The sequence below is a fragment of the Vanacampus margaritifer genome, chromosome 5 (assembly GCF_051991255.1).
Source record: "Vanacampus margaritifer isolate UIUO_Vmar chromosome 5, RoL_Vmar_1.0, whole genome shotgun sequence".
NCBI lineage: Eukaryota > Metazoa > Chordata > Actinopteri > Syngnathiformes > Syngnathidae > Vanacampus > Vanacampus margaritifer.
The window spans coordinates 13,561,434-13,573,687 of NC_135436.1; the positions used below are offsets into that span (position 1 = coordinate 13,561,434).

The 12,254-nt window shown below is 39.9% G+C and overlaps 1 protein-coding gene across 4 annotated transcripts in view; it reads right to left on the bottom strand.

Moving 5' to 3' along the window:
- The window catches only part of trip12 (thyroid hormone receptor interactor 12), a 36,845-nt gene that overhangs the window by 12,832 nt on the left and 11,759 nt on the right, over positions 1 to 12,254 (bottom strand). For 3 of the 4 annotated variants that reach the window (XM_077566659.1, XM_077566661.1, XM_077566660.1), the window contains exons 7-21: positions 12,152 to 12,235; positions 11,954 to 12,049; positions 11,712 to 11,863; positions 11,560 to 11,595; positions 11,388 to 11,483; positions 10,226 to 10,318; positions 9,984 to 10,145; positions 8,984 to 9,052; positions 8,717 to 8,882; positions 6,419 to 6,536; positions 5,730 to 5,886; positions 5,400 to 5,553; positions 2,950 to 3,178; positions 2,691 to 2,809; positions 325 to 532 (exon numbers count right to left, since the gene is read on the bottom strand). In XM_077566659.1, the coding sequence (XP_077422785.1) occupies positions 325 to 532; positions 2,691 to 2,809; positions 2,950 to 3,178; positions 5,400 to 5,553; positions 5,730 to 5,886; positions 6,419 to 6,536; positions 8,717 to 8,882; positions 8,984 to 9,052; positions 9,984 to 10,145; positions 10,226 to 10,318; positions 11,388 to 11,483; positions 11,560 to 11,595; positions 11,712 to 11,863; positions 11,954 to 12,049; positions 12,152 to 12,235 (1,939 nt within the window). The remainder of the gene's footprint in view (positions 1 to 324; positions 533 to 2,690; positions 2,810 to 2,949; positions 3,179 to 5,399; positions 5,554 to 5,729; positions 5,887 to 6,418; positions 6,537 to 8,716; positions 8,883 to 8,983; positions 9,053 to 9,983; positions 10,146 to 10,225; positions 10,319 to 11,387; positions 11,484 to 11,559; positions 11,596 to 11,711; positions 11,864 to 11,953; positions 12,050 to 12,151; positions 12,236 to 12,254) is intronic. The other variant, XM_077566662.1, reaches the window with a different exon arrangement.

Sequence of the window (12,254 nt, forward strand, 5' to 3'; positions counted from 1 at the left end):
GAGCCGCGCACGTGCACACTTTTGCACCTCTTCTCGGATATAAAGAACCGAGGCGTGTTCTCGTAGAGCCAGCGCTGATGTGTATCTGTATCTCCATACGCATTCATGACAGACGCATGACGTTATTGTTCAATCAGATGCGGCCGATGCCGCCTTGACATTGGATAGGGGACCAGCTGATTGGACAATGCCTCAATTAAAAGCTGTTCTAGAAAATATATCGATCTAAAAATAAACCTCAAGTGTTTTATTAGAATAAAATCAGTCCACTGATCATTTAAAAGAACAACCTGCAATTTGCAAAGAACATCAAAGTTTACTCACCCTTGTGGACTTAGGTCCAGTGAGTCATCCATGCTGTGCTGGAAGCTGGGAGAACCCAAGTCAGGAGCTGCATTATTGGCGCTCGTGGAGGATGTAGTGCTGATGGTGGTAGTACACAGACTGGTACTACTACTGGAGCAAGCCTTGGGGGGACTAGTAACTAGAAAGCTCTCAGACTCTGCCAAGTTTTTAACCTGATGCATTACACCTGTAGAGGAATGTACAAGATCAGGCCTCGACTATCCATATACCCTTATAGTGCAACAGAAACAACCTAAGCACATTATGTATAAAATGTCACTTTGAGAGTAGAAGGTTCTAAGAAAACTGTTACCATCTCTAAAAGATAAATCAAGGTCCTTCTTCATGGGCTTGCATTTAGCAACTGAGATTATATGATGAAATATGAAGCTTAAGTCTATTGTTTAGGGTGTCTTCACTTTGAGACAAATTTTTTAAAGAGTGCTCCATCCAGCCTTTTTCTACCACTTACCTGCGCATGGTTCCGGAATGCTGCAGTCAATACTAGTTGACTGTCCAAAATAAACTATTACACTGGATTAGTCCAATGTCAATCTTACAGCCCCACATCCACACTAAGGGGCACTGAGCTGTGAGCCATTAAATATGGAACACCTAAGGTGACATTTTGCATTCCCTTGCAAACATTGCGTTCTCACAAAAATGTCAGTGAATGTGTCATTCAGAATGATGCGTATAATGGTTGAAACCACCACTGAAGTAAATCAGAGTCAGTATAGAATCAGCTACATAACTGCTTGTGCAATGTATAAACGGGCAAATAGACTCTTATATTACTGGGTCTGTTGTCATGAGTTAACAATGTGGAAAATAATTACTTGTGCCTGACTTGAGATCTGGAGAGAAATGAGAGTTCAGTGCTTAGAAGTGAAGCGGATCTAAATGGGACCGGAGAATTGAACCGTTCCTTCTGCATGTATGTTGCACAACGGACGCTAAGCTACTTTTTTTACTTTTAAACTTAGCATGTAGCAGACATGCATGCTGTGATCAGAGAAGGATCAACTGCTGAAAGTAGACTGAGGGCCTCTTCAGAAAGTCCAGTCTAACCCTTTGCGTTACCTTTTCCTAAACCTTGGTTGGATTACATCATCGGGTCAAGGAGAAACGAAAAGGTGCTTTCTTTCAAACACAGGAAAGGACAACATGCTTTCACACAAATTTGACTCCACTGTTCCTAACTGATGTGATCGTGCGACTGAGTATAGCCAACGTAAAGTCTCTCACTTAACCTGCAAAAAATAATGAAAAATTACAGGTAATTAAATGATTTTTTTTTTTAAGGACCTATGATGTTTTTCATTGATTTTGGAATTTCTCTCAAATAATGGAAACATGTTCATAATTTTATTTCTGTCCCTTTTGCTTTTAACATGTATTGCTGGTTACATTCTTTATACACTTGTGACAAAAGTTGTTTTTTTATAAACTACTTTTATCCAATTTTTTTTTTTATGTGATTTTGAAAGTCTTGAGAGTGAAACTCAAGCATCTTTGCATAGTCTAGTCAACTATGTCAATGCCTGTTGCTTTAAATCTTGCTGTTCTAAAGAATTTTGGGTAATATCCTTTCGTAAAGGTTGGTCAAAAGTAACCTTAGCTAAAGTTGACTTAACGGTGGCATACCTTTCCTAAACATTTGTACAATTCAGATGCTCCTATCCTCCAAGTAAAAGTCATTTCACTCGGACAGGAAAGGTAATTTCCTAGACAAAAACGAGAATACGAAGAGACCCTGAATCTCTCCTCTTTCTTCTATAGCTGCTTCAAATTTCAAGACATATGTAGGAATGGAATAGTTTCATTGGTTTGTTATGATTGAATTATTGTTAAATGTTTTATGTTATGTGTTTGATAAGTGCTTTGTTACAGCTCTGGTTGTTTGACAGCGCTATATAAGTGAACCAATTCCAAATGCCTGACAAAACGCCTATTAAACTAAATCATCTCTGTTCACTACCATGTCATCAGTGTTTTCAGTGACAAACCAGCTTGTCAACAACCAAAAATATTTATTCATTTTAAAAATGGCAAATTAACAGGTGCAAGATACGCAGATGAAAAAGTTACTTGCACAGTCTTGAATTTTAAAGGGCAAAATGTGGAGCCCTGCATAGAAAAAAAATTGTCAGATAAAGCGATGACTTTGTGAGGGACTGCAAAAGTATTTATTTTTTCTCCATGTAATTACATACTAAACTAGGAGTGACTTGAATTTTAAAGGTTTATAGCCATGGAATTCACAAAACACAAACAAAAATCAGATTAGCTATATTTAAACGTTGAGCAGACTAACATATCACAGAGAAATAAGAGACAGTTACCTTCTCTCCTGAAATAGACACTAAAGACATCAGGCAGTTTCTGCATCAGGATCTCAGCCATCTGCAGAGAACCCACTACAATCTTCAGGTCCTGGCTGGATAGCATGGAGGCAATGTGACTGGGGAAGGAAAAACACAAAAACACAAGTCAGTTGTCTTGCAAAGGAAAAAAATGGTCACATTAATAAGTGTGCTCATTTTTATGGCACCTTCTAAATTCAGTTTATTCATAAATGAAATCAACAGCCTAGATAATTACCTGGACACTGCATGGTTCCTCAACACATCCTTCAGCAACTCTGCATCAGCAAAGTAAATGATCCTGAGGATGGCTCTAAGGCACTTGTGTCTAACTGCAGGTCCAGCAGAGGAGCTGTACACTTCATACAAGACCCCAAATAGAGTTTTGATAAAACATTTTGCCAGTTCGGGATCGTCCTTCATCAGCTGGGCTCGTGCATCTTCTCTTCTAACTTCCTGGTGGCTCCCTGGAGGAAAAGGGCAATGCTATTTTATTAATATGCTTGGAAAAAACATTTGTGTCTGATGCTGTTACAGCTCAAGTGGACTACATAACTGAAATAAATGCAACAAGTAGGCCTGTCACAATATCTAATTTTTCCAGACTCCGTTTTCAAGGTAAATTTAAGAATATTCGTGACTAAATTGATCATTATTTTAGTGCAGTATTCATATTTTTTTGGGTTATATTTTTGTTTGCTGGTTACACGGGAGATTTTTGTAATGAAAAATAGGCAGCTTGGCATCAAGAAAGGTTTTCCAACTGATCAGATCAATATTTGACTAAATAAAAGCCAAATTAATAAATCTTATATAATGCCCTCTAAGAGTTGGAGGGGTAGAGTGTATCAGAAGGCTGGTCTCGATGTCAATTTTGGCACTCGAAACAGACCACAACAGGCCGATCACCACTAAGTTCCTGGTGGGCCTACAAATGTTTGCACACATAATTGTGCATAAACAAGCAATGAAATAGTACAAAGAGCACCATAGACAATACCGGTCAGTCGATGTGAAGTTAGCATTAGGGATGGGTACCGAAGACGGTACTTTTTGTGGTATGGACCGATTTGGGTCACTACTTCCGAGCACCAATTCACGTAAAATTAAACGGTGCCATGTTTTGGTTCTGAAGCACGGCTTTCTAAGTTGTGACTGTGCGGGAGTCGTAGAGTTGACAATTTTCCATGGCGCACTTGAACGCAACATTATACGTACACCAGCGTACTGACGTCACCCACACGCGCAGGATTTCACACGCTAAGAATACATTTCCGGTTTGCAAACCAGCAAGATTTTTGAGGCGCCAAACAAAACAAATACAATTTATGAAGTATGACAGCCTCCATGCCGGGCGCAGGCTGGCAATGTTCCCCGCAATCAGTGCACGGTTGAGGGGGAGGTGTTGGCGGCGCCCTCCCTTGCTGTACCCGCGCAAGTGGCCCGCACCAAAACTGAAAGGTCCGTCTTCCCCCACCAAGTCAAATCGTGATGGAAGGTACATGGCTTCACCATCGTTAAGGTATATAGACATTATAATTTGGATATACTACTGGTGACCATATTTAAAATAGCGAAAGCTTGTGGCCGAAATGTAGCGAGCATTACAGACCGTGTTGGGTAAATCCAAATGATTAATTATTTGAACCCAATTATTCTTTTTGTTCACATCATGTTCTCTTCCAACTGTCTTATTTTGTGTGTGTGCTATATTTGAGTCCAACATGGGTTCAAACTTTGAACTCATCGCGCAGCAGGCTAGAGAGAGAGAGGGGAACGGACTGCAAAGTCACACACAGCGTCATGTACAGATCTGTAGTCACCCGGAGATAGTTTGCTTGTTTAAAACTGTTGATAGCAATAGTGCTAGCATTAGCTAAAGTATTTAGCACGGCCACCGGAATGCCAGTGAAAAAGTAGAAACGCTCGAAGGGCTTGATTCAAAGAAAAAAACGAAGGCGCTGCAGCAGAAAGAGTGGGTCACCTGTATAGCGCAGTATTCGGCAGCGCTCTTTTTGACACGCTGACATGTACAATGGTTTACCAAGCGACACCCTTCTTCTCTGGTGTGCGGTGTTACATGGTGAAACGCCAGCGAGCAGGATACTCAAACAGATGCTTACTTTCAGTGTTTTTTGGGGTTGCGTGACCACAACATCCTATTTCGTCCATATTCTTTCGGCTTTAATTTTATTTCGACCGAGTGCCGAAAATGCCTAATTTGCCATTTTCGGCCGAATACTTTCGGTGGCCGGTGGTGCATCACTAGTACCCATCCCTAGCTAGCATTAATCCTACTTTGCTATTATTGCTACAGCTGCAGGTCACATATGAAAAAGATAGTTGTGTGTGCCTATGATGACCCAATGGGACACATGCAAACCAAACTGTTAAACAGGTTTCACTGCCATTCAATCCTCCGTGTGTGTGAGTGAATGTCATTTCACACACCAGGAAGCAGACTGACTGACAGATGAGGCAACAAAGCACTGCGAGTGAATGTTCATGACGTATGTGTAAACACATGTAAATTACATTTATGGAGTTCGAAAAAACGTGTCATGTTTTTCTTATCGAGCGATAAGTCAATATAGTAATTGTCATGACAGGCCTAGCTCTAAGTGTTTAATTTGCATAATAAACATCACACTGTCCTTTTTGATTTAAAAACGTAGTCAAGATGATTACCAGAGTTGGAATTTGCAAGTGGATTTGGCTTCCTCTGGATACCACGCGCTGTTCCGGTGTCTTCATTGATCTGCTGCATAGAGTTAAAATCAATTGTATACACACGACCCAGCGTTGACAAGCTGATTTCATCTTCCCCATTCTGGTGGGCTGTCTGTAGGACAAGATAATCGCCATAGACAGCTATAATTAGAAGTTTATTAAAATGAATGTGGGATTTCATCATTATAAAATACATTATCAATACTTCAAAATGCAAGTGCACCAGGATTCGACGATGACAATATAAAACTTTCACCACTTCACAGTATGCTGAGAGTGGATCAATACCTCAATAATGCGGCTGTCAATGCGATTGTAAGGGTGCCATAGCCCTCTATCATCTCTCCATTGCCAGATCACTCCTTCCGTCGTCTGGGCGCTGCCCTTCTTCAGCATTACATCGACTGCAAAGATGCCCTCTCGGGGAAGGCAGGGCATCAGCTCACTAGGGGGAGAACAAGTTTCAGATTGCAGCACAATTTAAGTTTTTTCTGAGGCATTATGTATAGATCAGTGTAATTTAGAATATTGAAAATAGCGGGTATATGTATGCGCGTTTATCTCAGTTTTGCGTGTTTGTCTAAAGGCAGTGATTACAAACCAGTGTATAGAAGTGATTCGTGAAATTACACAATTTCACTTGTCACAAAGTCATTATTAATATAAAAAAAATATATATATATGTATCAGTCTATCTAATATGGCAGCAACATAGTGACAGGTAGAATAATGAAAAGCTCTTACATTACATTTTAATAAACTTGTGCATCCACCTACCGCCAAAGTATACCATCTTTGTACACAACTACACAGGCCTAGATTTCACACTAAGAAAATTGAGCGGTGGTCATTATTTCAGTATTCATAACTTTGTGAGCTTACCGAACGTTGTTCAGAAACTGAAGCATAATGATACCGGTAAATAAAAGCGTTGATATGGAAAAAACAGAGATAATATGTTACAGTATCTGTGTTACCATATTAGGGAGGTCAGTTCGTAGAGTTCTTGAGGGCTCCGTGGTACAAGTTCAATCTGTTCCTGGCAGCTGCCATTTGATGCTCCACACAAGAGGAAGCGCAGCGTTTCTGCTATGTCTGAAGAAAAGAGGGTAAAAAAAAATAAATAAAGACATCTGGGTTTAGCAGCCAACTCTTATAAAGGCGATACTTCTTAACAAAATTATGCGACTTCTTCACAACATGCTCAGTATGTTTGTGTTTTACCATTCTGCCTTCATTCGTTAACTGACTGAAAAATGCATGGGCATTGGCTTTCAGTTTCCATTTGCAGGGGCATTATCATATTTAAGTATACTGTAAAAGCCAGTAACAATTTCCTTTAAAAAATAGTATAAAGAGTGTGTGCGTGTGTGTTTGGGGAAGGCAAACAATTAGCTTCAATAAAGACTTTATAACTGATGAGCCGGCTTTATAACTGATGAGCAAAATCTGAATACCGATACCTGAAAATACTGATGGAAGAAAAACACGGCAAACATGTTGATGATGTGTGCACATAATGTGTGAAATATGCGCTTTTACAGAAAACTGGACTGTGTTGATAATTTGTGTGCAAAAAAGTACAGTATACAAGGAGCGCAGAATTATTAGGCAAATTAGTATTTTGACCACATTATCCTCTTTATGCCTGTTGTCCTACTCCAAGCGGTATAGGCTTGATAGCCTACTACAAATTAAGCATATCAGTGATGTGCATCTCTGTAATGAGAAGGGGTGTGGTCTAATGACATAAACACCCTATATCAAGTGTGCGTAATTATTAGGCAACTTCCTTTCCTTTGTTGGCAAAATGGGTCAGAAAAGAGATTTGACGGACTCCAAATTGTCAAAAATAGTAAGATGTCTTGCAGCGGGATGCAGCACTCTTAAAATTGCCAAGCTTTTGAGGCGTAATCATCGAACAATCAAGCGTTTCATTGAAAATAGTCAACAGGGTCGCAAGAAGCGTGTTAAAAAACAAGGCGCAAAATAACTGCCCGTGAACTGAGGAAAATCAAGCGTGAAGCTGCCAAGATGGCACTTGCCACCAGTTTTGCCATATATTTCAAAGCTGCAACATCACTGGAGTGCCAAAAAGCACAAAGTGTGCAATACTCAGGGACATGGCCAAGGTAAGGAAGGCTGAAACACGACCACCACTGAACAAGACACACAAGATAAAAATTTCAAGACTGGGCCAAGAAATATCATAAGACTGATTTTTCTAAGGTTTTATGGACTGATGAAATGAGAGTGAGTCTTGATGGGCCCGTGGCTGGATAAGTAAAGGGCAGAAAGCTCCACTCCGCCAGCAAGGTGGAGGTGGGGTACTGGTATGGGCTGGTATCTAAGATGAGCTTGTGGGACCTTTTCGGATTGAGGATGGAGTTAAGCTCAACTCCCAGTCCTACTGCCAGTTTCTGGAAGACACCTTCTTCAAGCAGTACTACAGGAAGAAGTCAGCACCGTTCAAGAAAAACATGATTTTCATGCAGGACAATGCTCCATCAGACGCATCCAAGTACTTCACTGCATGGATGGCCTGAAAAGGTCTAAAAGAAGAAAAAATAATGACATTGCCTCATTGTTCAACTGATCTGAACCCCATAGAGAATATGTGGTCCCTCATCAAATGTGAGATCTACAGGGAAGGAAAACAGTACACCTCTCTGAACAATGTCTGGGAGGCTGTGGTTGCTGCTGCACGCAATGTTGATCGTGAACAGATCAAGACACTGACAATCTATGGATGGCAGGCTTTTGGGTGTCCTCGCAAAGAAAGGTGGCTATATTGGTCACTGATTTGTTTTTGTTCTGTTTTTGAATGCCAGAAATGTATATTTGTAAATTTTGAGTTGTTATATTGGTTTCCCTGGTGAAAATCAATAAGTGAAATGGGTAGATGTTTTTTTTTTATTAAGTTGCCTAATAATTATGCATAGTTATTAGTCTCCTGCGGACACGGATATCTGCCTAAGATACTAAAACTAAAAAAGCCCTACTCCAACACCCAAAATATTCAGCTTTGATATTTATGAGTTATTTGTGTTCATTGACAACATAGTAGTTGTTCAATAATAAAATTAATCTTCAAAAATACAACTTGCCTAATAATTCTGCACAACCTGTAGGAACGCTTGATCTGTTGAGTTCCGTGAACGGACAGAATGCTGAGCAAAGCTGCCACCGATTTATAGGTTCAAATGTGTATCACAGATGAAATTTAAGTGTGAACCATTGGGGTTAGTTAGAGGGTTAATGGAACTGTTACTCACTTTGTTTCATGAGCTGAACTGCCAAGCATGGGCAGTTGGAACACATGAGGGAAAACATGCGCACAACCATGATGAACATCCCAGAGCTAAGTATAGGTGGTGTCACTACCAGCAGCTGCTGAATGTTGGTCAAAAGGTCTCGTGATGCCACTTCTTGCAGCAGGTTCTGTTGATTAAAAAATAAAAATTGGACTTGTAGAAAACCAGTAAGAGAAATATGGCAGTCAAAAATAAGTCTCGTAAAATAAACCACAAAAACAAACAAACCTCCTCATGTTGAAAATTGTCCACCAGTCTAGCAAAACAGAGGCAAGTGCTCTCAACAGACTTTTTGTCCTACAGGGGGATTAAAAAATGGCAACTTAGAAAAGCTGAAACATTTTACAGCAATGTGTACAAAACCAATTTTTTGGGTCATATTTTCAAATAAATGAAAAATCCTCATGATTAAAAACTATGTGGCATGAAGTTAGCTTTGTCATTTTTTTTAAGTCACTTTGTGAAGCTGTACTCATACAGTATATATACAGTGCATGCATATAACCGGAGTAACTGGTCAAATCACACTAGAAAGCAGCTAACATTTGCCCTACATAAAGGGATACACTTGATTCAAGCCATTTTTCATCTGTAAGAAGTTAATATTTTGTCTATAATTAATTTCATTATTATTATTATTTTTAAATACCTTTAAAAACATATTTTGCCACTTAATGTCAACTGAAATAACATCCTGTGTGCTCAGAGCTCAGGTAATGACCAATCATGGCTTACCTTTTTTTCTCAGTTTGGTCATGTAACATTTGCAAACAGAGCCATGATTGGTCCTTATCTGAGCCTTAAGCACACAGGTGTAATTTTCAATTGACGGCAAAAGGAAAAATGTGTTAAAGGTACAAGGTGTGAATTGTACATAAAAAATAAAGTTAACAAATCAATTCTAGACAAAATTCACTCTTTAATGCTTGAAATAGCTAAATGAGTTAAGTATCCCTCTAAGATAATAGGTGATGCAATTACTAGTGTTGCTTTTCAATAGCCAAATAACTCTATTATAAATTTCCATTGAAATATAAAATGTGGTAGAGGCTATAAAAGATGGATTAGTTTGTCCTTTACCACCTCTATTTTGTGATATATTTGAAAACACAGTAAAAGTAGAACAAAGTGAATTGGTGCGACTATTAGATTTTTTTCTATTCCTTTGATACCTACATTAATGTGAAACCTGTTTGACACACATTTGAAGCCATGGGAAATTAAGTACCTGATGTGCAAGTCTCTGAGTCAACAGAGGCAGAGAATCAGCAACAAAGTGGAACTCATCAGGTGTAATGCTCTGACAGCAATTGGCTGCTATGGCCAAGGCATTCCTCTGTGCATTGATGCTAAAGAATTCTAGGTATAGTAGGCAGTCGGCAAGCCCACCCTGTGAGGAATGACATGATATTAATGTAGAGTAATTTGGAGGTAGTGGTGAATAGACACAATTTGCCTTTATACACTCACAGCCTGCAAAATTGCTTTGCTGTGTCGCCTCGACAGCATCTCCAAGGCAGTCAGGGCCTGCTCAGCTACGTCAATAAACTGGATCACCTGAAGCTGTATACATGACATTGCATATTTATAAGTATTTCAGAGTTGTCATCAGAAAACATGGTCCAGGAGTTTGACATAAGAGCCCAAAATGAACTTGTTCAAAACCAGGTAGACATTTCTGGACTACAAGGCGCACCTGACTATAAGGCTAAGCCACGCTAGCTAAATTTGGGGAATACTTGAGTTTGTTACACATATAAGCCCCACCTGACTGTAAGCCGCACGTGTTTTAATGTTACCGCACCGGGTTCCCGCTACTTTTTTTACCATAATGAGAGCGCAAATTGTCTCGCTCTTGTTCTGTGTCTCCTACTGTATTTGGGCTCACTTGGTTTGTTTTGCTCTGCCTGACGCTTTTGCGCTTCCCTTAGAGTGTGCCCCATTGTGATCTGATTTGTATTAGCTTCAGGGTCGAATGCAAGATAAAAAAGTAGCGGCATGTAGTCCAGAAATTACTGTAAATGCTTTAAATCAAACCTCCCTGCAGTGTGCTATGAATAAGTATAGTTCACCCAGCCCTTTATACGCTAGAGATTGTTTAATGCCATTGTCTACTCCGTTGTTTCATATTGGAGCACTTTGTATTTCCAAGTGAAACCATTGAACTTCCGGTTCAACTTAACCAAAGTCGTTCCGGAGGAAATATACATTAAGTACAGCTGTTAATTGTCGAATGTACCTTGTGGACACAGAAGGGAAGGAGCTTAAGGGAATTTTGGCCTGCCCACATATTGTCATATTACAGAAAGCAGGGGACTCAAACTGTATTGTGTTGCATTAACATTCTACCAGTTTATTGGTAACAACGGTAGTGATGAATTTTAAGGGTATAAAGGGCTCTTAAATACATGGTTGTGTTTGCATGTCATGAACAAGGAGTGGCTGCAATGGCTATTTTTCACTGCTCTAAATACATTCACACAAACAGCAAAAAATCACATTGATTGATTATTAAGGGGAAAAAATATTGGCTCTCCAAGTAGGTCAGCGTTTGAGCGTCTGGTTTCCTGAGAACCACCCATATAAAAAGTCGATCTTTACCTATTGTAAGATGGGAATAGTTGTGCCTTACCTTCTCCAGGAAGACAGGAATAGCATCAACCACCACAGCTGAGGACCGGGGCAGGGCCTCCATCATATAAGTGAGTGCACGGGAGGCATGATTCATCTGGGGGCATAAATAAATTACATTAAAACAAAAACTCTGGGGGGGAAAAACAGGGATCAAATTTCAGCATACTCACAATGTCAAAGTTATGCTCCATTTGCAAGAGTGTTATCTGTGAAAAGAAGGTTGAACAAATGGAAGGATCTGGTAAATACTGTCATAATGTTATGTAAAAAGACTGATTTGAGCTGTGCAGAAGCTTCACAGAATAAACTGAACAAAACTCACCAAAGCGGGCACAACACTCTTGACTGGGAATCCACCAAGTGTTTCTTCATTGCCCATTACCAACAGCTGGCACATCTCAATGGCAGCTTGGAGCTGCTGAGATTCATCGCCTGTGGCCTGCAGGCCTTGCAGTAACTGCTGAGCCTTGGAGCCTGGACAAAGAATGGTCACATAAAAAAAATAAAAATAATTAAGCGCTTACTTAAATGACATGGATGCAAAGATTAGAAGGTACTACTTACTGGCGCCACTGCCTATGGTCCTGTGAAACAGCTGTGACATCCGGGGTCCCAAGGGACCAAATAGATGTGGAGGGAGACCTCTTGCCTCCAGTAAAGCTATAAAGTGACAGGTTTAAAAACAATAAGCATGCATAGGCATGACAACTATTTGAAAATATGTGGTCAACAAATAAGAGTGTATATGTAGAGCTGAGTTACCTTGAAGTCTTCCCATTTCTGAGTCATCCGATTCACTCTCTCCAGAGGTGGTCATGCCTACTGCTCCAGTAACTGAACTCGAAGCTGGAAAGGTAGATCAGGT